The sequence below is a fragment of the Hippopotamus amphibius genome, chromosome 7, assembly GCF_030028045.1.
Source record: "Hippopotamus amphibius kiboko isolate mHipAmp2 chromosome 7, mHipAmp2.hap2, whole genome shotgun sequence".
Taxonomy (NCBI): Eukaryota; Metazoa; Chordata; class Mammalia; order Artiodactyla; family Hippopotamidae; genus Hippopotamus; species Hippopotamus amphibius.
Window position 1 is genome coordinate 58928529 of NC_080192.1, and position 25863 is coordinate 58954391.

Sequence of the window (25863 nt, forward strand, 5' to 3'; positions counted from 1 at the left end):
TTGTGTTTCTCTACCTCATTCCATGCTTTTCACAGTAACAGGAAAGAAAGAAAGAAAAAAAAAAAAAGAACTCTGCACTGAGGATTAGGCAAGCTTCACAAATGCTTTTGAATATTCTCAGTTATAGTATTTAACTACATATGATGGATAAAAATCCTGAGACTCAAGTTCCAAGCATAATGAAATTTAGTTGAAAACTACTGGGAGTTTAAATCAATTTGTGGTTTTAAAAACAATTTTAATATTTTATATTCTATATAAAGCAAGAGAAATCTCTCTGCCCAAGTTAAAAATGTAAGGGATCATCTAACACACCTTTAATTACAAATGCAAAAATCACAGGGAAATTTCAAATGTACACTTAACAATAAAAAAAAAATTACAAATTTCATACACAATGTCATTTATATAAAAAAGAAAGCTGTGTGTGTGTACACACACATACTTTTTAAGTAGAAAAAAGGTCTGAAACAAAATGAAAACAGCAGTTATCTCTGGGAACAAAAATTGTGTAAAAATGCTAAATCCTTTTCACCAATGGCTTGAATTTTCAGGATGAGATTTTATTCTGTATAATTTGTGTAACCAAAATAAACTTTAAAAAATGGTTCATACTAGTGAATCATGAGTCTTCACTGTAGTCGCAATCACACACCAACCTGCTAAAATAAATTATACGTCGCTTCAAAACTAAGGGTGATAATGTCAAAGGGCACATGCTCAAATCCTACATATAATCAATTTTTTCCTGATTATCTTTTGGGCAACAATCTGCATAATACATTTAGGACTGCCCTCAAGTTATTTAAACAAATAGATTTAAGAAAAACTGGTAGTAAACTCACTTTGAAAAATGTTCTCAATTTTTTTAAAAATAAATTTATTTATTTATTCATTGACTGTGTTGGGTCTTTGTTGCTGCACACGGGCTTCTCTACTTGTGGAGAGCAGGGGCTACTCTTTCTTGCAGTGCGCTGGCTTCTCATTGTGGTAGTTTCTCTTGTTGCGGAGCACAGGCTCTAGGCACATGGGCTTTAGTAGTTGTGGCATGTGGGCTCAGTAGTTGTGGGTTGCAGGCTCTAGAGCACAGGCTCAGTAGTTGTGGCGTACGGGCTTAGTTGCTCCGTGGCATGTGGGATCTTCCCAGACCAGGGCTTGAACCCGTGTCCCCTGCACTGGCAGGCGGATTAACCACTGCACCACCAGGGAAGCCCTCAATTTCTTCTTCATTCAATGACCTTGCCTCATTTTCTTAATCACACAAACTTTTATTAGAAAATGAATCATGTGCTGAAATTTAAAATACTTGTTTCCTGTGTAAGCCTACCACCATGACCAAAAAAAAAAAAAAAAAAAAAAAAAAGAGGAACTACCTAACAAGCAATAACTTAGTACACCAAGAACATCATACACAAATTTAAGGAAAATGGCAAATGAGGGAAACTGTAACATAGCATAGGCAAAACATCAGTATCTTCTTTGCTGTTTTTTCTGTTTTGTTTTTGTTTTTATTTTTGGCTTGCAGAATCTTAGTTTCCCCTGACCAGGGATTGAACCTGTGCCCTCAGCAGTGAAAGCACAGAATCCTAACCAATGGATGCCAGGGAATTCCCAAAACATCAGTATCTTTAAAATATAAAGCTCTTACAAATCCATAAGAAAAAGATGAACAGCTATTTCAAAAGAATTACAAATGGCCAAAAAAACAAGTAATCACTAACAGTCAAAACATATAATTAAAATAAGGTTTTTTTCACCTATGAAGTGCAAATGAGTTAAAAAATGATAATACCTATTGCTAGTAGAGATTCATTGGCCTCTGTTAGACTTGTGTTGGTACAAATACATTGGAACAGATTTCTGGAGAAGAATTTGACAACCATTAGTTATCAAAAGCCTTAAAATGTCTTAATCAGAATACTTAATAATTCATTCCAATTAAGATTTCCATTTTAACTCATTATTAAATATAGTTAAAATGAAGAGAACTAAAAGATGTTTTTATGGTTCAGGACAGAAGATTCACCAAAGCCAAAAGAGGTATAACAAGCTTCCTTCAACTCCTTTCTTAAGGTGGAAAAGTCGTCAGAAGAATCAAATGGAAATACGTTAAACTCTTATTGTTCCTGTGTGTTTAATTCTTGCAAACACTGCAAAGGAGGGTCAGCCTTTCATAATACCAGAAGGCAGAAGGTGGAGGGAATGAAAGGACACAGTCCTGCTTTTCTGGTTTTGCAAATCCTTCCCTCCATTACTGGAAATAAAGAAGAGGCAACTTTTTTTTTTTTTTTTTCCTTTTTCTTCAAGCAGAAGAGGCAAGTGTGACTATATTAAAATCTCATTTTAGTACTTTCCTATAAAGTTTACTCAAACTTCTTCAATTACTGATTTAAGATGGTCTAGATGATATTCTTCTATGAAGGATTCTGCTTGATTCAAAGCTTTTATTTTCACCAGAATAAGAATTATTTCTTTGACTTCATCCCTGAAAAAAACAAACAATAAAAAAGCATTTTCCCTCTTAGAAATGCAATGTATAAGGGCACAGTGGATCATCACTAGTTAACCTGAAACAAAAACTCAACCTTATGCCAATATCTAAAAATAGCATAAAATATTTAGATGGTACCTTCTCCACATGATCATGAAGTTCCAATACAGACTATTAGTAGATGTATTCTGGCAAATTTTAATGTGAATGTCTATAAAAAAGTAAAAAGCACAGAGCAAATCTATCATCAGAAATCTGAGTTGTGGTATGCGGCTACCAGCAACTTGCATGAGCTATCATGGCAGGAGTATTTATCCCACAGATATCATCAAATGCTACGATTTGAGGTTTTAATTTTTTTTTTTTTTGGAGAGGTGGTTTACCAGATCACCACTGTATTTAAGTCCTTAGACATCTAGTGCTGTGAATGAGAGCAAAACGGAGATGTAGCTACTGTTGGGTAAATGCCAGGTTGCAGACTGGTTCTTAATAAGTGCTGAGATTTTGAAATGGCAAGGAAAATTAAAAAGACATTAAAAATATGCTTAATAAGAGGCTTTTGATTTACAGTTTTAACTCAAATTCCCCTGTGATAGTTTTCTGGAAGTGTTTACTTGGAAGAGCTTTACATTTAAAAATATGAACTAATATGCATGAGGTGTGAATATAAAATATTGATTGATTCTAAAGGTCGCACAAGAAAATATCTCCTAACTCTACAGTGATTGTCTCAAATTTTTAAAAGTAAAGTACAAATCTTTTAAACATGCTGAGACTATCATAGAACCCTAAATTATGTCTGTGGAGGTACAAATAAAATATATATTACCTGATTTCACTTCCAGATAATTTACGTGCAGACTGCAGTAAAAACTGGATGAAGTTTTCTAGCTGGGGAATAGATGTTCTCATGGCAGAATTTTTGAACCATTTTTCTGGTAAAAATGCTGCTATCTGATAATCAAAACACATGACTGGTTTTTAATAATGACAGTTATAATCTAAGGACTTTAGCTAACACAATTTCACTTCATCATCATAGTATTCACACTGGTTATTATTCTTCCATTTTATAGTGCATGGTTAAATAACTTTTGAGAATTTCCCTTTTGTCAGGTTTTATACTTTAAAAAAAAATCATATTTTGATACCAAGAGCTTCAAATAGACCACTCTTTATAAATACTTCCTAGTAATTGAATACTTTCAATACTCTGTATTCCTGAGCAATTAAATTGTACAAAACATATTTTATAACTAAACACCAGAAATGTGTAGACACGAAACACTTAGTTAACATATTTAGGGGCAGTGATCCATGCACAGCTGAAAATTAGTCTATTAACTTTACAGTAGGCCCTCCATATCTGTGGTTCTGCGTCCACGGATTCAACCAACTATGGATTGTGTACTACTCTAGTATGTATTTATTGAAAAAATTCACATAGAAGTGGATCCACGCAGTTCAAATCTATGTTGTTCAAGGGTCAACTGTATAAAATAGGTACATTTAATATGATTTCACAATAAGAAATTGGGGGACTGTATAATCTACATGAACAAATTAGAGTTAAGAAATCAAGAAGGTCATTCTAAGATACAGAGTAAAAAAATTAATTATGGTTTTGATTTTCTTGTAATTTAATACATTGCTTTAAACGTCCATGGCAGCATAAAGAGTCAATGTACGTGTATTCATTTTTTTCTTTGGGGATAAAAAAAACTTCAAACAACACATCATCATCATGCTAAAGGTAATACATGATTTGGGGAAAAGTTCTGGACAATACAGAAAAATGTTAACAAAGTAAAAAAGAAAAGAAAAACTTCCTCATAGCAGAAGGAAGAATTTTTTTAAAAAGGAGAGAGAATGGGAGCAAGGAAAAATCTGAGATTATACTATTTAAAGAAATTCTTGGTTTTGCTGTAGTTGGTAAGATCAAGATCAGTGTATACTTCTAGAAAGCAGAAAGTTGCACCGTATATATATTATAAAATACATTAAATGAAAGTTCTGGAATGAACTCTTTCTAAAATAAATCTGACTGGTCAACACTGAAAACACAGTTGAGGAAAATGATACATCCTATATCTTAATCACCTTTTTAAATTATCCAGAAAAAATACAGACACACTGACTGCCTAAGGCAGAAAATCCTTTAAGTCTTGTTATGCAAACTGTCTCTTTTTACAGTTTTAAAACCAGCCATTACTGGCTTGGAATTTAATTCATTTGCACTTGCTTTTCCCTTGTCTTGTATCACAAGCCTCAATAAAATTCTGAAGGAACTAACTAGCTTTTCCATAAACGATCCTCGGACTTAAAGCCACATTGTCTCAGCCTGGTTTTCTGGCCATAAGCTTTGGGGAGAATGTCATATACCCTCTTCCTTACTTCTGCACAGTAGAACCTATGGTCAAAGAAAACTAAACTGAAATCTGAAACACACATAGGATGGATGATGATTGAAGTTTCTGGTAGATAATGTAGTTTAAAACTACATGATATAAAAACCACATCTAGAAAAATGATGGCTGTCTAGGAACTGCTATCTAACATTACATTCTTAAAAAACTGTTCTCATGACTTTTATCTTATGGGATAGATGATAATGTTTTTAGACATTTAGGTTCTTTCCAACTATCTTCTACTATAAATAATGCTACAATAATATTCTTTGTACTTAGAAACCTTTATTCCATCTGATTTTTTAACTTAGAATAATTTCTTAGAAGTAAAATTGCTAAGTAAAAGGGTATAAACTTAAAGGTTTTATATCAATCACGTCAAAATAGTCTTCAGAGCTGTACTCCTCTTTCCGCAGCGCAGAAACTGTTTCCCAGAACAGCTGCTCTACACATGCCAGACGAATGGTGTCCCTGGAATGATGTGGGGCTGTTTCCCTGTGCTTATGACAATACTGGGAACTATAATGAAAATAACAGCAAAAAATTTGCCAGCATAACTGTTAAAAATAATATCCTTACTGTATTTGCAATTCTCTGAGTATCAGTACTGTTAATATTTTCCACGTTTAGAGGTTATTTTTGCATATTCTTTTTTTGGTGAATTGCCTGTTGCCTGTCTTTGATCATTTTCAATAAAAATATTCAAATTGTTTACTGATTTAAGAGCTTTTTAAAAATGTGGGTATTTATCCTCATTGTGCATTATAACTTATTTCTGTTTTCCAACTTTCTTTTTAACTTTTTATTATACAAAATTTCAAATATAAACATGCTGAGCCCGATGAACCCACCTTCCAGTTTTAACAATAATCAAATAATACTGATACATTTTTGGTTGACTGAAGTGTCATATATATATTTTTTACATTTATTTATTTATTTATTTTATTGGCTGTGTTGGGTCTTTGTTGCTGCACATGGGCTTTCTCTAGTTGCAGTGAACGGGGGCTACTCTTTGTTGTGATGCGCGTGCTCCTCATTGGGATGGCCTCTCTTGTTGCAGAGCATGGGCTCTAGGCACGTGGGCTTCAGTAGCTGAGGCACATGGGCTCAATAGCTGTGGCTCACAGGCTCTAGAGCGCAGGCTCAATAGTTGTGGCGCACGGGCTTAGTTGCTCCGCGTCATGTGGTATCTTCCTGGGGCAGGGCTTGAACCCATGTCCCCTGCATTGGCAGCCGGATTCTTACCCACTGCGCCACCTAGGAAGCCCCCTGAAGTTTCATATTTTTGTCAAATCTTTTTTTTTCCTCACCATTTCTTTTTTTTGCTTTTAAGTTCAGAAAGGACTCCCTTAACATCAGGTATAGTCATTTATCTTCTTAGTACAATATTTTAAAGTTTCATTTTTTTACACTGAATTCTTTACTTCATCTGTAATTTACATTGGTATTTAATGAGAGGTGAGGATCTAACATTCATTTTGTAAACAGTTAACCAGTATACTAGTTTTTAGATATTGGGTTCTTCTTGGTTTCTAGTCTGTTAAATTAATTTGCTACTATGTGAGTACCACAATTTTAATTATTTTGGTACAAAAGTGCTTTTAATAACTAAATTTTAAAAATAATAAAATTAGAATCAGTTTCTATACAACTTACCTGGTTGCACTTTTTAACAACATCTGGCCCAGGTATGGCATTGAGAAGAGCTATAATGAGGTAACGATTCAGCAGCTTCCCTAGTCCTAGCTCTTGCAAGGTGTCTTCTGGGAGGAGTTCATTCCAAAGAAGAATATTGCGGAAGAGCTAAAATACAATAAAATGTCAAGTGACTGTGTACCTTTTCTCCAAAGGAAAATTGTAATAATCTTCAACAAACATAAAAAGTTGGTCACACTCTTTTAAACTCTTAATACAATTAGCACTGTAGGAACCATCAATTTTAGAATAGAAAACATTTCTGAATAAACACTTGATTCTTTCCAACCTCCATATATTTGTTCATCCTATTTTCATTTTTTAGGACAACCGCTCAAAATCTATTTCAAATTACCTTGCTGGAGCCTTTCTAGATCAATAATCTTCCCTTTCAATCGATACTCTCCTGGAAGCTGGGGCCGTCGGATACAAGACTGCAGGACCCGAGGATTCATAAAAGTACTGCCGTTAAAGCCAGTGCTGTTGTTACCAATGTGTAACCTTGAGAAATCAAACCTGGGAACCTCACTGCTCTAACATAGAAAATAAGATTAATAATAACCTGTGCATTTGGGGATACCTTGGGTAAACAGTTTTAAGAAATTCTAATAAAATTCTAATAAAAATAATATGGGTTGCATTTCCCCCCTCTAAATGCAGATCTTTCTGTGAATTTTATGGTATCTTCCACTTCCTTCTCCAGTACTACAGCTGTCACACTAAGCGCTGAAATACATCCAACTGTACTAACATGCAACGCTTTTTCACGTCATTGTTGATGTTGCTCCCAATTTTCAAAAAAAATAATTTTATTATTTATTTATTTATCTTTTATTTATTGGCTGTGTTGGGTCTTCGTTGCTGCGCCTGGGCTTCTGTAGTTGTAGAGAGCAGGGGCTACTCTTTGCTGTGGAGAGTGGAGGTTACTCTTCATTGCAGTGTACAGGCTTCTTATTGTGGTGGCTTCTCTTGTGGTGGAGCACAGACTCTAGGTGCACTGGCTTCAGTATTTGCGGAGTGTGGGCTCAGTAGTTGTGAGTCATGGGCTCTAGAGTGCAGGCTCAGTAGCTGTGGCACATGGGATTAGTTGCTCTGCAGCATGTGGGATCTTGCCAGCCCAGGGCTCGAACCCATGTCCCCTACATTGGCAGGCGGATTCTTAACCACTGCGCCACCAGAGAAGCCTGCTCCCAGTTTCTTCTTCTTTTTTTTAATGTATCTTATTTTTTTATTCATTATTCTAGTTATTTATGTATTTATTTATTGGCTGCACTGGGTCTTCGTTGCTGCACATGGGCTTTCTCTAGTTGCGGCGAGCAGGGGCTACTCTTCATTGCAGTGTGTGGGCCCTTCATTGTGGTGGCTTCTCTTGTTGCAGAGCACGGGCTTTAGGCGCATGGGCTTCAGTAGTTGCGGCACATGGGCTCAACAGTTGTGGCTCTCGGGCTCTAGAGCACAGGCTCAATAGTTGTGGCGCACAGGCTTAGTTGCTCCACAGCATGTGGGATCTTCCTGGGCAGGGACTGACCTTTGTCCCCTGCATTGGCAGGCAGGTTCTTAACACTGCGCCACCTAGGAAGTCCCTGCTCCCACTTTCTAAAAAGCCTTCTTTCTGACTCAACCACATGACAATTATTGATTCACCCTATCAAGACTATTCTTGCTGAGGTCACCCATGACCTTGTAATTGTCAAATCCAGTAAAAATTTTCAATCCTCCTCCTAATTCTCTTCAGTGGCATTAATACTGTTTCATTCTTGAAAATCCTTCACTTAGTTCCCCTGATATCACTCTCTTGTGACCATTCTTAGTTTCACAACTCATTCGTAAGGCCTTTCCACTTTCTCTGCCCACCTCTTGTGTCACTATTTCCCAAGGGTCTATCCTTAGCCTTCTTATGTTTCATGCAATGTTAGAGGTTGTCATTCATGACCATGCCTCCAAATACTGCCTATATGTGGCTGACTCCCAAATCTCCAGCTCAGTTCTGTCCCCTGCAGTTCGGACTCATGTATCCAACTGCCTCCATTTGTCCCACAGGTATCTTAAATTCACTATGTCCAAAACAGATCTCACCTTTCCTCTCAAATCTTTTCTTCTTCCTGTAACCCCTCCAATGCCCTCAAAGAATGACATCATAAGTTACCAGGTTGCCAAAGTCAGAACCTTGACTAGCACCCTACAGTTTTCACAAGTAGTCAGTCAGTCATTGGCTTCTTTCAAATCCTAAGTATCCTTTGAATCCATCTTTTCTTTACCATCCCTTTGCCACTGACTTAGCACTGACTTCATCCTTTATCGTTTAGACCAAGGGTTAGACAACTATGGCTTGTGAGTTAAATCCAGTTTACTGCCTGTTTTTGTAGAGTTGGTGAACTAAGTATGTTATTTATTTTTAAAAATATTAATTGGGTTGGCCAAAAGGGGTTGTTCAGTTTTTTTCCCTAAGATGGCTCTGTAGTGCTTAGTTGTCTTTAACTTCATTTGAAACAGTTTTGTTAGATTGTATTGTGACAGCTGTTGTATCAGAGTACATTTTTAAAAAAACTTTCAAAAATTAGTGAATTTTTGTGTAGCCATTTTAATATTGAAGATGGAAGAAAAAAAGCAACATTTTCGGCATGTTATACTTTATTATTTGAAGAAAGGTAAAAAGGCAACTGAAATGCAAAAAAAGATTTGTGCACTGTATGGAGAAGGTGCCGTGACTGACTGAACATGTCAAAAGTGGTTTGTGAAGGTTTGTGCCGGAGATTTCTTACTGGCCAATGCTCCACAGTCGGGTAGACCAGCTGAAGTTTGGGAGACAGCTGACATACTCAAAATACCCAAGTAAAGCTCTGAAAATCACTTGCACCATCCTGGTTACGTTCATTACTTTGATGTCTGGATTCCATGTAAGTTAAGTGAAAAAAACCTTCTTGATCATATTTCCATATGCAATTCTCTACTGAAACATAATGAAAACGTTATGTTTTCAAAACAAACGGTGACGGGCGATGAAAAGTAGATACTGTACAATAATGTGGAACAGAAGAGACTGTGGGGCATGCGAAATGAACCGCCACCAACCACACCAAAGGCCGGTCTTCATCCAAAGAAGGTGATGTAGTGTATATGGTGGGATTGGAAGGGAGTCCTTTATTATGAGCTCCTTCGGGAAAACCAAACAATAATTCCAACAACTACTGCTCCCAATTAGGCCAACTGAAAGCAGCACTCGACGAAAGGCATCCAGAAGCAGTCAACAGAAAACGCATAATCTTCCATCAGGATAAAGCAAGACTGCATGTTTCTTTGATGACCAGGAAAAAACTGGTACAGCTTAGCTGGGAAGTTCTGATTCATCTGCTGTATTCACCAGACATTGTACCTTCAGATTTCCACTTATTTCAGGCTTTACAAAATTCTCTGAATGGAAAAAATTTCAATTTCCTGGAAGACTATAAAAGGCACCAGGAATAGTTCTTTGCTTGAAAAGATAAAAAGTTTTGGGAAGATGGAATTATGAAGTTGCCTGAAAAATGGCAGAAGGTAGTGGAACAAAACGGTGAGTATGCTGTTCAATAAAGTTCTTGTTGAAAATGAAAAATGTGTCTTTTATTTTTACTTAAAAATCAAAGGGATTTTTGGCCAACTCAATATTTATTTATGTATTTGGCTGCACTGGGTCTTAGCTGCGGCACGAGGGATCTTCATTGCGGCACACATGTGAGATCCAGTTCCCTGATCGGGGATCAAACCCAGGCCCCCTGCATTGGGAGCACAGAGTCTTAACCACTAGACCACCAGGGAAGTCCCAAGGATGGTTTTCATAATTTTAAATGATTGGGGAAAAAAATAATATTTTGTCACACATGAAAATCATATGACATTCAAATTTCAGTGTCCATAAATAAAGTTTTATTGAACTACATACATGCTCATTTGTTTATATGTTGTCTGTGACTGTTTGCACTAAGTGACAGAGCTGAACAGTTCAACAGAGACCATTTGACCTACAAAGCTTGAAATACTATCTGGTCCTTTACAGAAGAATTTTGCTCATCTTCACTCTACAGTAAATATTTCTTTAAAAGAAAAACAATTACTTTTATTTTTGCAGTTTTCTGCTTACCTTTAGACCTGACCAGAACTGTCTTTCTTGGAACTTTGAATGTGGTGATGTTCTGTCTTCTACAGCACTAGTTTGAAGCAAAAGAAAGAGAAAGAAGAAAATGCAAATGACCATTCATCTTTCAGAAACAGAGTTTAAAAAACCTGAATGGTTTTGTTTTTTTTAAAACCAACCAAGCTAAGCCTAACAGAATATAAATGGGGATGCTCTGGTGATATCTACTAAAATTACAAACACATGTATACTTTGACTCAACAAATCCACGTCTGAGAATGCTTTCTGTAGATACATTTGCACATGTACAGAATAATGTCCATAAAATTACACACAACACTGCTAGTAATGGTTTACTGCTTAGATGCTCATCAATTACAGTACATCTGTATAATGGCCTATTGCGCAGCTTGAAAAAGAATGAGAAAACAACTTATGTGACGACATAAAAAGATCTCAAAGATGTACTAAGTCAAAAAAGTAAGGCACAAAACAATGGTTATGACTACAATACACTTTAAAAAAAGAGGGGAAGATAAGATTAATTCTAATTGCATGATAAGTATTAAAATTCTATTTATAAGTACTTAAATTGCATAAAGAAATTCTGAAAAGGTAAAAAAAAAATTACCAACAGCGAGTATTCTTGCATGCATGTATGTGCACAGAGGAAGAAGGGCAAAAAGTGGGTGGATGCAGGTCAGGAACAGGAGGGAGTAATACTTTTCATTTTTTTTTTTTTTTTTTTACAGATTGTTTCTTTAATAATATATTGTGACTTTTTTCCAGTCATCAGTCATCATTTTTAACAGATTCTTAATATTCCATTAAGTAAACCTACCAATATTTATTTAACCTGCTCCTCGATACCAGGAATTTTAACCTGCTTTCAATATTCTGTTACTGAAAACAAAGCTGCAGTGATATGTTTAAAGACATTTCAAACATAAACCCTAACGGGGAGAATTTTTACATGTGGACATCGCTTCAGGATTCAAATTAACTAGCCTAGAAGTTCCTTTCTTTTCTTTCCATAAAGCTCTTCCATCCTCTGAGTACTCATTCTACAGCTTCAGGTCATGACCCATCACTGTAACTGACGCTTTCTTAGCAAATGTACGGATATGCGCCAAATACTACTTGTTAGATCATTTAAAGGTAAATACAGAATTCGAAGGTGCAGTAGCCGGCCCCTCAGTGGTGTTCCAGGCCTTATGCTGGGCTTTCCGTGTCAGGTACTGTTCTGAGCACTCTCTTTTATATTCACAATGTCCTGTGAGGTAGACATTAAGTTAATGCCCCACTTTATACACACGGACACTGATGCACAGAAAAGTCCAAGGTCAATTATCTCGTAATAGTAAATGTGGGCTCCAGAATCTGTGTTTCTAATCACTCTGCTATGCCAGCTGTCATGTTCTTAGGAATATCCACCCCCAAACCTACGTCCAAGTGCTAGGCATCACACATGGCATATAAAAGGTGACTGAGAAATACATGTTGAAATCTCAATTTGCATCTTAACAGGTATGTGTGTTTTGAAAACAATATGTTTAGTTTCTTCTACATAACACTCTTAAATGAATCTGTATTGCAGGAGTAACTATTTCATAAAATCTAGAAGTTAGCAACTCTTACCTCTTTGGATACAGAGGAATAAAAACATCATCTTCTACTGCCTTCTTCATTCTTGAAACAATGGATTCAAGTAAATCCTATTTTTAAATAATTTAAAAGCATCACTGACAGTCATAGGTAGAAATGTATTTACCAAAGGAGCAATTTTAACAGAACAGTACAAATCTGTACACACTCACAGACTTAGGTGCTAAAGTAACCATCAATTAGATACAAGAGAATTTCACTCCCCCATGCTGTCGCACACTGCAGTAGTTGGCACCTTTTCACTGCAGCATCGTATTCTGCTGCATGATGGGACATTTATTCAGACAGTCTTCAGTTTAGGGGTTATTACACTGCTATAAAAGTTCTTGTAGAACATGTACTTTAGCATGCGTGGGCATGCTTTTCTAATGGGGATAGGTAGAGATGGAACTGTTGGAATATAGTTCATGTCTATATGTTCACTTCTGTACAGAATGCCAAAATGTTTTCTGAAATAGCAGTATCCCATTTATTACATTCCCACTAGCCATGTATGAGAAATCCTGTTTCCCTACACCTTTACTAAATCTTGGTATTTTTAGGGTTTTTAAATGCTCGCAATTCTGCTGAGTATATAGTCATTTTATTACATTTTATTTTTATTTTCCTGTTGAGTAATATGATGTTGAACATCCTCCCATATTCTTATTTGCCATTTGGACATGCTCCTTTGCAAAGTACCCAATTAAGCTGCTTGTCTACATATCTGGTTTTTTTTTAATTTAAATTTATTATTCATTTGTAGATGCTTTTTAAATACTCTTCAAGTTCTTCCTTGGTTTGTCAATATCCTTTAACATAGTATATTCACTTTGGCAAATTCATTTTATTATTTGTATGTAAAAAATTGAAAATAACCAAAATACTGAATCATGGGGACTTTTTTTTTTAAATAAATAAATAAATAAATTTATTTATTTAGGCTGCATTGAGTCTTCGTTGCTATGCGCAGACTTTCTCTACTTGCGGTGAGTGGGGGCTACTCCTCGTTGTGGTGCACGAGCTTCTCAGTACAGTAGCTTTTCTTGCCGTGGAGCATGGGCTCTAGGTGAGTGGGCTTCAGTATTTGTAGCACTCAGCCTCAGTAGTTGTGGTGCATGGGCTTCACAGCATGTGGGATCTTCCCGGACCAGGGCTCGAACCCACGTCCCCTGAATTAGCAGGTAGATTCCTAACCACTGTGTCACCAGAGAAGTTCATGAAACATGGGGACTTTTAAGGACATCATGTTATGTCCATCCATTGCATGAAATATTTACCTGAAGTTTATGAAGACTGTAGTAACATGCAAATTTAAATATTTAATATTTAAGTGGAATAAGTAGGATACAAGGGAACATGTCCATTAGTATTATAATTCTGAAATAAAAGGTAGGCTAAAAATATCCTATAATGGTATGTCTTGTACCAGGATGAAAAATTTCTATAAGATACTGTTCTTATACTTAAAAAAGGAATTAATATTTGAAAAATTGAAACGACATACTACACACTAGAGGGGAAGTTATATTTTTAAGTTGGTGACAATGTGTGTAGCACAAGTTAAGCTGTCAGATACCCTTATACTAGGTAAATTATTGATAAATATAGAATTTAACCAAATATATTTTTTCATAAAAAAGTATATCTAGGGGCTTCCTAGGTGGTGCAGTGGTTGAGAATCTGCCTGCCAATGCAGGGGACACGGGTTCGATCCCTACTCCAGGAAGATCCCACATGCTGTGGAGCAACTAAGCCCGTGTGCCACAACTATTGAGCCTGCGCTTTAGAGCCCGTGAGCCACAACTATTGCAGCCCATGTACTGCAACTACTGAAGCCCACACGTCTAGAGCCTGTGCTCCGCAACAAGAGAAGCCACGGCAATGAGGAGCCCGCGCACCACAACGAAGAGCAGCCCCCACTCACCTCAACTAAAAAGAAAGCCCACGCACAGCAAAAAAGACCCAACACAGCCAATAAAATAAATAAATAAATTTATAAATCAACCAAACAAAAAAACCTCAAACTCAAAAAAAAAAAAAAGTATATCTAACTGAAGTCCCATTTCTCTTTTCACTTAAATATCTGTAACATAGTCCTCAAATGGCTGCATATCAACATTAACATTAAAATCAAATAAAAACAATTTTCTTTTACTCTCTCTTAAACATTTTGAATTCTTTTAAAAGACAGTTATGCTTTGACTTTTTTCCACTCTATGTAAATTATTTTGAATCTCAGCCTTGACAAATAGGCTGAGATTCAAAATTTTTGTTTCTTAAAAATAGTTCCCTTAAAAAAATGCTGTAAAGAACTTTATTGAGTCAAATGACAGAAGTAAAATATGGATGGTAGGTTAAATACTGTTAAATTTACTGAAATTGATAACTGTACTATGGTTATGTAACAGACTCAGCAAATACACAACTTACTCTCAAAGTGTTCAGGACAAAAAAAACTGTGTGTGTATATCTAACGGGAAAGCAAATGGGGCAAAATATTAACAACAGGTCAATCTGGGTGAAGGGCCTATGCATACGCTATTTTTATTCATGAGAGTTTTCTGTAAGTTTGCCATGATTTCCAAATAATTGTTTAAAACAAAAGTAAACCTAAATTCACATATTTTAAAACTCAGAGCTCATTAACTTTTCCAAGTATTAAAATACATTTGGTGAAAAAAAGTTCTCTAAACAGTAAAGTTTTAACAGCTCCATACACTTCTGTATATAAACTTTATTTTTATTTTTTTTATTCAGTGAAAGATTCTTTAAATTCTATAATGCTTTACAACTTTGAAAAGTTTCACACAAACATGATAAAAATATGGGATGCTTCACGAATTTGTGTGTCATCCTTGTGCAGGGCCATGCTAATCTGTGTATCATTCCAATTTCAGTGTATGTGCTGCTGAAGCACCTAGTAGGATGAACTCCCGTAAGTTTTTCTGCTACTCGAGTGACACTGTGACTCACACGGGTTTACAGTCGATTATAATTCCTCTCTGTCTTACCTATGTTGCTTCAAAGTTGTGCCTCTCCCATCTTTTATGCAGCTGAATTTCTGAACACAATGTTAGGACATACATACATATTCCTTTTACATTTTACATTTTGAGAGTCAGTCCATTTTCTCAGTATTTTGAAATTCTTTTGGATTCTAATTCTATTACCCATAGATCTATGATAAAATTCCTAGCTTTCTGCCAGTGAGAAATTTTATTAGCATGTATTTCACATCTTTATCCAGTTCAATAAAAATACTGAACAGGACAAGGCTGAGAGGATTCTGGCCCTATGGGTCAGTATTCTTTAAGTGCACTCTACCAGCTTTCTTTGTGTCTAACTATACCATATCTTTTCTTATTTGATCCATAAGAAAATCATAACATATTTAAGTACATTATTCACTGTACCTGTTTAGTACCTTATTTATCAGTGAAAGTAACTAAGATAATATGGAAGAATATGCTTTGATAAACAATTATGTGCATTTAGGAACCCCATCAATGAGACTATAGTATTCACTGTTTCTTATTTTTAGTGCTCATAATCCATCTCTGTAATCACCTATTTTAGAACTTTAACCAGAATCAAAACTATTTTCACCAGGCATGAGCTTACAGAATCACTCGCTTTTCACTTCAAAATCAGGAAGTATGTTGTCTGACTTGTTCTTCTGGAACCTTCCTCATTCTCTTCGATTCTTAAACATCATTGAAAATAACAGAGTGAGCTCCCTGGCAAACTGTGTTACTAACATGGAATATTATGTAGCATACTGATTGGCAAACAGGAGTCACTTTGCTATGCCTCAGAATATTTTCTGAGTCTAGAGATATTTTTGGTTGTCAGGACTGGGAAGTGCTACTGGCATCTAGTGAGTAGAGGCCAGGGGAACTTAATGCACAGGACAGCTTTCCACAAAGAACTATGTGTTCCAAATGTCAAGAGTGCCAAAGGTGAAAAGTCCTGATGTAGTTCTAGCCTCCTACTAATGCAAAGAACCCATTTTAAACATTCATAGTGGGAGGGTTTCCAGAATTAAAATTACCAGTATAAAAACTTCATGAGTGTATCCATAACACTGTTGAAAGACTTTACTGGATACAAAGTGCCAAGCCTGCCACTTTTATCTCTTGAAAGTGACTTGGCCCTCTGGGCCCCAGCTTCTTCACCTGTAAAATGCAATTAGAGTCAACACATTTTACAAGTTTGTGAAGATCATATGAAAAAATGTGTAAGTGTTTAAAAAATGGCAAAGCACTATTTACATTTGGGCTATAACTACATAATCCCATGTAAAGAGCAACACGGGATTATATAGCTGCTTCCTTGTAGCTCTAACCTACTAATCTTGGTTCTATGCTTTGTAACAATACAGAATAAACCTATTCCGTCCTCAAATATAAACACTATCTCCATGAACATCTTCTTTTAAGTTAAAGCTCTCTAATTCTTGCATGATTTTCACATGCTTTTATCCTGTTAGAGGTAAGTGGAAAATGCCCTTTCTCCATCAGTTGCTTCTGGTCAAATCTTATTCTTCCCTTTAGGTCCCTGCTCAAATGCTGCATCCAACAAAAATTTTTCACTGTAGAAAGTAATTTCTCTCTACTGCCTCTTTTTTGAAGTTTCACAGCACTGTATCTGGGCCACTCATGGGGAGGCAATTTGGTCAGTGAGATGAGCGTGGGCTTTCAAGTAAGACTAACCAAGGTACAAATCCTAGTTCTAACTCAAGTTTTCAAGATTCTCAGATTCTTCATCTGTAAGATGAAGCTATCACCCATTTTTAATAGGATTGCTGGGACTAAGTGGGATGACACAGGAGTAAGATCTAACAGAGTGCTTAGTAACAGCAGGAATTAGATAAATAAGTGCTCCCTGTCACTCCTACTTACCTCCTGTTTGAAATAACAGCATATGTACATCTTGCTTCCTCTAAGATAACATGCTTCTTGAAGGCAGAATCATGCTGGTATCCCCATTCTCCCTCCTATTTCTTACAGTTTCCTTCCTTCATGACAGCAATGCCAAGTGCTAAAACTTACTGGTGTTCAGAATATGAATATGACACGTCTGCCTGCTTTTTCCTAACTCTGCTTGTCACATATAAACAATTGAGGCCTTTAGCAAACACTACTTCCCTCCTTATGTGGTTTAAAATCCATGCCAATCAGTACCATTACATATTTCCATACATATTCCACTCTGGGTACCCTCAGTCTGTCAATCTCTCTCTTAATTCTCTTAAAACTCAACATAGAATTGGTTTACTTAACTGAAGGAGTATACAATATTATTATCAATGAACAGAATGATAAAAAAGACAGAGTACTATAATAAAAGTAAAATTCAACAGACTCTCACCATAGCCTCTAAAAAGTTCCTTCCTCTTTGTCTTATGTTCAATAAAACTCAATTCTAAACCATCCTAAAATGAGAATCTATCCTATCGAAGTTTGAATTCTCAAAATGATTACTATTCTTAACTTTGACAGACTGCAGATAACTAGCTAACATAATGAATGTTAGCCTAGCTTTAAAATCATTATTAAAGTAAGGTCATAATACTACTAGACTTTTGCCAAAAGAACAAAGATAGTTTTTTTTCTTTTTGAAGGAATGAATTTGCACTAATGTATTTATGCCTGACATCCCTGCAGGGCCAACATATATTCACATACCTGAAAGATGGCTGGCTGGGCCCTGAAGACACAAACTACACGACTGTACAGAGAGAAACAAGCCAATAAGAAAGAAAGTAACAATCTGAGCTTTATTGCATGTATGTGTATCCTTTTATAATGATTACCATTCCTCTAAGAATGTTCAGAAAAATCAAGCTGTATTCTTTCCTCATTAATTATAAAGAGCAAAAGATGGTCAACCCTAAATATTTCTTCCTAGTTTCCTAATAATTATTTTTTCTGCATCATCTGTAAACAAAGATTTATAATAAATTATATTGATTTCAAATAAATCAAGAAATTTATAATTCTATAACTTATTACCTGTTTGCCTTTACTAACTTCATTTTCACAAGAGGAATGTTCTTCAAGAATCATTCTGCACTGTGTTATTAAACTTGTTGTCTGTGAGGCTGACAAGGGATCCCAAATGAATTCTACAAAGTCTGAAACAAAAATTTTCAGCAGTGTACAATTAGTTACTAGACTCTTTGCTTGTCACATATAAACGATTGAGGCCTTTAGCAAACACTGCTTCCCTCCTTATGTGGTTTAAAATCCATGCCAATCAGTACCATTACATATTTCCATATATATTCAATTTTCTTGTCCTTTCTGGGTTTTGTTGAACTTGTCTGGCTCAACTGCAACCCAGTTAAATAACCTTGTCCCAGTGTCTGTACCTGCAGCCCTGTGGCTAAAACATGGACAGAAAAAGATACACTTTAAATTGATCATCATGAAACTCCAGTGAGACCTAAATGCTGCCCAGCAAACAAATACATTCTGTCTCCCTGGCCCATTCTCTTCCCCTCTTGCCTTGACAATTATTTCCTGCCTTCTCCTTCCTCCCTGCTCTCAGTTAATGGACTTTACTCTTCCAGGTAACTACTTCTTACGTTCTTTTCTCCACCCTTGCTCCCACTCTCAGCTGACTTCCCAATTTGATGAAAAAAGAGAATCAATCAGGAGAGAAGCTCCACAAGCTCCTACTACAGCATCTACATACCTACCAGCACCTGTGCTCATAACTCTAACTTGCCTCCCATTCCTATGGATGAAGCACTGCACTCGTTGCCAAGGCCAACCTTTTATTTGTAAAAAGACCCCAACCCCTTTGGCTTACTTGAAGATCCTGCTCCTGGAATTCTGCCCTCTCTTCTACTGGATCTTTACCATCACTCTTGAATTATGTCTCGTGTATTAAAAGTAACCCCTCTTGACCCTACTTCCCCTCCCAGAGCTGCCCTATTTCTTTCCTTCACTCTCACACAACAAAATTACTCAAAAAACTGTTGTAACTTCGTATCTCCAAATTCTCTTCTCAAACTCCTGGATTCACTTCAGTTAGGCCTTACCGCCAACTCCTCTCCTAAACTACTCTTATCAAGTCACAGATAACCTTCACATTTGAAACCTGGTGGTTGATTCTGGTCCCCTCTGATTTATCAGCAACACTGTGACACTTCTCCACTAGGCTTCCAGGACACTACTCCTGCTTGGTTTCCCACCTACCTCTCTGGTCTCCTTTACTGTCTGCTCATCTTGTTGACCTTCCAAACGCTGGAGTCCCTCAGGACTCAGGCACTTACCTTCTCTTCCCTATTTATATTTACATTCTTAGTATCTCAAGTCAGTTTTTTTGTGGCTTTAAATGCCATCTATGTGCTGACACGTTACAAATTTCTATCTCCCATCCGGTCTATCCTGTAGACTCATAGACTCAACAGCCTAGCTGACAGCTCCACTCGGACGACAGGCACCTGAAACCCAAAACGTGTCAGATCGAGCTCTTGATGTACCTCCCACCATAAACTCGTTCCTCTCAGCCCTTCCCATTTCAGGATACGGCAATTCTGTCCTTCCAGCTGCTCAGGCCAAAAACCACTGTCATTCTCGATTCCTTTCTTTCTCTCTTGTTCCACAATCAATCCTTTAGCAAATTCTGTTAGTGCTACTACATTTGAAATATATACAGAATTCAATCACTTCCCAGACACCTCCACTTGTAACACTCAAGTGTAAGCTACTATTACCTGTTGCTTGGATTACTGCAAAAGCTTCCTGACTGGTCTGCCTACAGTTCATTCTCAACACAGTAACCAGAGTGATTCTGTTAAAATGTTAAGGCAGATCTTGTCACTTCTCTCCTCAAAACTCTCCCATTGCTTCTCATTGTTTCACTTACAGTAAAAGTCCTTACAAATGATTAAGAGGCCCCATACAACACAGCACCACTGTCATCCTGCTAACCTCTTTTCACTCTCTCCCTTGCTCACTCTACTAATGTTACCCTGGCTTATGTGATGCTTTTCAAACAAATCAGGCTAGCTCCTGCCTCAGGGCCTTTGCGTTTGCTGTTTCTGCTGCCTTGGATGCTGTTACCTCAGATACTCGTATGGCCCACGCCTTCCTTCCTTTTGGAATCTGCTCATTTGTGACCTTCCCAGGAAGGCCCTCCCTGGCCAACCTATGTATTTATTTATTTATCTTGGCTGCTCTGGGTCTTAGTTGCAGCATGCGGGAGCTGTGGCATGCAGGGTCTTTAGCTGTGGCATCCGGGATCTTTTTATAGTTGCGGCCTGTGAACTCTTAGTTGTGGCATGAATGTGGGACATAGTTCCCCGACCAGGGATTGATCCTGGGCCCCCTGCATTGGGAGCACCTAGTCTTACCCACTGGATCACCAGGGAAGTCCCATGGCCAACCTATTTTATTTATTTTTCAATTTTTTTAAAAAATAAATTTATTTTTTAATTGGCTATGTTGGGTCTTCGTTGCTGCACGCAGGCTGTCTCTAGTTGTGGCGAGTGGGGGCTACTCCTCGTTGCGGTGCACAGGCTTCTCAGTGCAATGGCTTCTCTTGTGGAGCACGGGCTCTAGGCTCAAGGGCTTCAGGCAGTTGTGGCATATGAGCTCATTAACTGTGGCCCGTGGGCTCTAGAACGCAGGCTCAGTAGTTGTGGCTCACAGGTTTAGTTGGCTCCACAGCATGTGGGATCTTCTGGGACCAGGGATCGAACCTGTGTTCCCTGCATTGGCAGGCGGATTCTTAACCACTGCAACACCAGGGAAGCCCCAACCTATTTTAAACTGCATTCCTCTTTCATAATTTGTATCCCTTTCCATCACTTTATTTTTCTCCTTGGCCCTTGTAACTAACATACTCTAGAGTTTATTTATCTTGTTTATCATCTGTCTTCTTCATGGAATGTAAGCCCATGGGAGCAGGGATTATTTTGTTCATTGTTGTACAAGCTGAAGTAACAACTGTGCTTGTATTAAATACAAGCTAAATAATTTTAAAAAATTTAAATAGGTTAAAAACAACACCCCAGGTCAAATATAAAACAGTGACTTCTCAGGCATCTAGGTCAGGCTTGCAATAATCTTAGAAATACCTGGTCAACTAATACTGAGAGCCTACTATGTGCCCACCATTAACTACAGGAAACAAAGCAATAAGTAAGACTAGGTAACTGCCTCTGAACAATTTTATCTAATGGCAAATGCAAATGTTTAGGTAAGCAATTATAATTTGATGTGTAGGTGTTACCCTAAGTATGAGTTCAGAGTGCCACAGGAACCCCAAAAGGGATGCCTAATGCAGTTCCTAAAAGTGATGTCTATCCTGAGTTCTGAAAGATGAAGAGGAGTTAGTTAGCCAGATGAAAGAGGTAGGGTTAGGGGATTTGTCACGTGGACGGAGTGCAGAAGATGTAAAGGCCAAGGAGAATATAGCTTAAGTCCAGCAGAGGTGGACATGACAGGAAGAAGGAATTGAACTTGCCAAGAGATGGGGCTGGAGAACTACTTCAGAGACAAAATACTGAAAGGCCTAGAAAGCATGTTAGAGTTTAGACCTCATTCTAAAGGCAGTTAAGAGTAATTGAAGTGTTTTAAGTGAGGTATGGTCGAATCAGACTTGCATTTTAGACAGATCACCATGGTTGCACTATAGAAAATGAGTTAGAAAAAGGAAAAAAATAATAGACTTGGCAATTGCTTATATAAGCAGGTAAGAAAAAGGGTGGAGTGGATGACGGAGAGATTCTGGTTTGAATATGTGGGTAGATGGAGGTACCATTTTTTAAACAAGGAACATAAGAGAAGCAGGTCTGCAGCAAAGATGACAAGTATGATTCTGCATGTGGAGTTTGAGTTAACAAGTAGATGTACTCAGAAGATACTCTGATAAGAGAAATCTCATGCTCTAAGAAGAGATCTGGACTTGTTCTTCCAGTTCTTTTTGACTTAAAATCAAGAAGAATAGCACTGTTCAAAGGAACTTTCTGTGATAAGGGAAAAAAACAGCTTACATCTGCACTGTTTACTATGATAGCCATGAGTGCTATGTGGCTACTGAAGATTTAAAATGTGGCTAGTGTGACTGAGAACTGAATTTTAATTTTACTAATTTGAAATTTGTATTTTAATAGCTACACATATTGTCAGTGCTTACCATACTGAACCACCCAGATGCAGATGGCACTAAAGGAGGGTATGCAATTACCCAGGGAGCTCATGAAGCATATGCAGAGGGCCCAGGACAGGACTTGAGAATAAACATAGAGTATTAATTTCTCATAATGCTACTTGTTTGAGAAACTGTTTAATTATAAGTGAAGTATTTGGAGTTTTCAGATGAGTACTTGAATGAGACACATATTCTATCCTATCATTAATAGTGCTTAATGGCTAAAAGTAAATAGTTAAAAGTACTATCTTTCTAAGATACCCCATGATTGCACTGCAAGTTATATTGAGAAAAATCTTTAAAATTTAGTCAAGTTAGCTGAGAAGCAATAGAAAGTAGATGGTTTTATCTTTTAAGAGTTCTGCAGACTTAGCTGTCAGAATCCATTCTCAGTGACATGGTGGAAGGGATCCTTATCAAGTACAATTTCAGATGAACCAAGTCTTCAGACTGAAGCACAAGCATCAATACCCCAGGGCTTCTGAGTGCTAGCGGCGGATGTGAGGGAAAGGTAGTAATGTTTTTTAAAGAAAGAAAAAATACACCATACACAAAAATTAACTCAGAATGGATTAAAGATCTAAATGTTAAGCCCGGACACTATAAAATTCTTAGAGGAAAACACAGGCAGAACACTCTTTGACACAAATCACAGCGAGATCTTTTTTGACCCACCTCCTAAAGTAATGAAAATAAAAACAAAAATTAAAAAATGGGATTTAATTAATCTTAAAAGCTTTTTTTTTTTTTGGCCACGCCACATGGCTTGTGGGATTTTAGTTCCCTGACCAGGGATCGAACTCAGGCCCTCAGCAGTGAGAGCACAGTGTCCTAACCTCTGGACTTCCAGGGAATTCCCTAAACTTAAAGCCTTTTGCATAGCAAAGGAAACCATAAACAAAACAAAAAGACAACCCTCAGAATAAAATATTTGCGAATGAAAGAACTGACAAGGGATTTATCTCCAAAATAAACCAACACCTCATGCAGCTCAATATCAAAAAACCAAATAACCCAATCAAAAAATGGGCAGGAGATCTAAATAGGCATTTCTCCAAAGAAGACATACAGATGGCCAAAAAGCACATGAAAAGATGCTCAACATCACTAATTATTAGAGAAATGCAAATCAAAACTACAGTGAGATATCACCTCACACTTGGTCAGAATGGCCATCCTCAAAAAATCTACAAACGATAAATGCTGGAGTGGGTGTGGAGAGAAGGGAACCCTCCTACACTGCTGGTAGGAATGTGAATTGGTACAGGAACTATGGAAAACAGTATGGAGGTTCCTTAAGAAACTGAAAATAGAACTACCATATGACCCAGCAATCTCACTCCTGGGCTTATATCTGGAGAAAACCATAATTCAAAATGATACATGTACCACAATGTTCATTGCAGCACTTTTTACAATAGCCAGGACATGGAAGCAACCTAAATGCCCATCAACAGAGGAATGGATAAAGAACATGTGGTATATATACACAACGGAATATTACTCAGTCATAAAAAAGAACAAAATAATGCCATTTGCAGCAACATGGGTGGACCCAGAAATTGTCATACTGAGTGAAGTAAGTCAGACACAGCAGGACAAACATCACATGATATCTCTTACATGTGGAATCTAAAAAAAAGGGTACAAATGAACTTATTTACAAAACAGAAGTAGAGTCACGGATATAGAAAACAAACATGGTTACCAGGGGGTGGGGGGAGGGGTAAATTGGGAGACTGGCATCGACATATACACACTACTCTATATAAAACAGATAACTAATCAGAACCTACTACATAGCACAGGGAACGCTACTCAATACTCTGTAATGGCCTATATGGGAAAAGAACTCAAAACAAAAAAGAGTGGATGTAATGTATACATATAACTGACTCACTTTACTGTACACCTGAAGCTAAACATTGTAAATCAACAATACTCCAAGAAAAATTAAAAATTTGCCAAAGAACAATTTACTTTTACCAACAGTACAAAACATTACCTGTAAGTCGAGGAAGAACTGTTTTGTTGATGACAGTAGACAAGATTTTCTTATCAGAACTATCTTCCTTCTTTGAACCTTCTAAACTGCTATCTATAAATTCTTCTACAGATGCGAACCATGGCATCTGTTTTAAACCTACAGAATCAAACTTATAAATAAAATTATCCAAGTTATAAACAAATTCTTAAACATTAGTTTATTTTTAAGTACTTAACTTTTTCAGTAATTACCAGAGCTTTTCTAAGGATAAAAGGAGAATAATTCCATATTTTAACCCAGCATATACAGTACTAGACCACCAAGGCTAGACAGGAAGACATGGCTAAGACATGATGTCTAACAGGGACAGGACACTGCATTTCATGCATTCACTTATATCCAGAAACGTCCACTGTGTGTTCAGAGTCTCCTACTGTTAGGAGCAAAATATACATGTATAACAATAGCAGTTAAAATAAGCATGGAAATTGTTTATAAAGATATACTTACCTCATGCAAAATTCACTTTGGCTCTCTCAAGCCTCACTGGACAAATGTATACTTTGCATATGGTTTTGCTTATTATTTAGCAAATAGCAGATGGCCAATTATTATCTGTGGAATGACTGAATGAACAGATCTCTGCTATGTGTAACAGAGTACTCAATTCAGCGTGAGTGGTCAACAGCTAGGAGGCTGTCTGACCAGCCACCCACCACTTTCTTAGGTATAAGCTTGGTTCCTAAGCTACGAACACTGCATGGCCCTAACCCTACCACACAGCCTAGAGGCACACAATGACTAGGGCAGAGGAAGGTAAAATGATGGGGACCCATCCACTGCATTGTTAAATCCTTATTTCCAGCTCTCTTCTCTTCCTAGAGTTTCATTTCCTCATTTCTGTTTGCTTAACAGGCATATCCACATGGGTTTCCCATCATCATCTCACTGTCTATAAAGTAAAACTTCCATCAAAACCCTTTCCTTCTCTGAAAAGTCACCATTCCTATGACTGGAACTACCATTGTACTAATAACTCAGAATCCAAACCTTGCGGTCATCTTTTTAATGTGTTGTGCTAGAGTTATTCCCAGTATTTTACTGATTCTCACTTCATAACACCACTTGTAACTAACACTTTCTTTCTCTTCCCTTTGTCACTATTACCCCATGCGAGGAATTCATCACCTTGGACTTGGCTACAGCAACAGCCTTTCAGTATATACCTTCAACTCTTTCTCCCTAATTTCCAAGTTAGCCTACTGCTCAGGGCTTCCTAAAACATTATGTTAACCATGTCACTCCTCCCATTATCTATCAAAACAAGTTCATATCTCTTAATTTAGGATCTATG

General features: G+C 37.1%; 1 protein-coding gene and 1 pseudogene across 5 annotated transcripts in view; both read right to left on the minus strand.

Annotated features, from left to right (window-relative positions):
• Positions 1-267: 267 nt before the first annotated feature.
• Positions 268-25863, minus strand: part of GCFC2 (GC-rich sequence DNA-binding factor 2) — a 74732-nt gene continuing 49136 nt past the window's right edge. Inside the window, exons 11-18 of one of the 5 annotated variants that reach the window (XR_009054842.1) lie at positions 24528-24678; positions 18370-18491; positions 12347-12423; positions 10715-10781; positions 6559-6705; positions 3321-3445; positions 2630-2702; positions 2362-2485 (exon numbers count right to left, since the gene is read on the minus strand). Coding sequence is in view for 3 of the 5 variants with exons in the window: in XM_057743307.1 (XP_057599290.1) it covers positions 2368-2485; positions 3321-3445; positions 6559-6705; positions 10715-10781; positions 12347-12423; positions 18370-18491; positions 24528-24678 (807 nt within the window). In the remaining 2 variants the exon portion in view is untranslated. Of the gene's footprint in view, positions 2486-2629; positions 2703-3320; positions 3446-6558; positions 6706-10714; positions 10782-12346; positions 12424-16406; positions 16531-18369; positions 18492-24527; positions 24679-25863 lie in introns of those variants that run through there. The other 4 variants (XM_057743307.1, XM_057743308.1, XR_009054843.1 and 1 more) reach the window with 4 other exon arrangements.
• Positions 15174-15272, minus strand: LOC130857984 (U6 spliceosomal RNA; annotated as a pseudogene).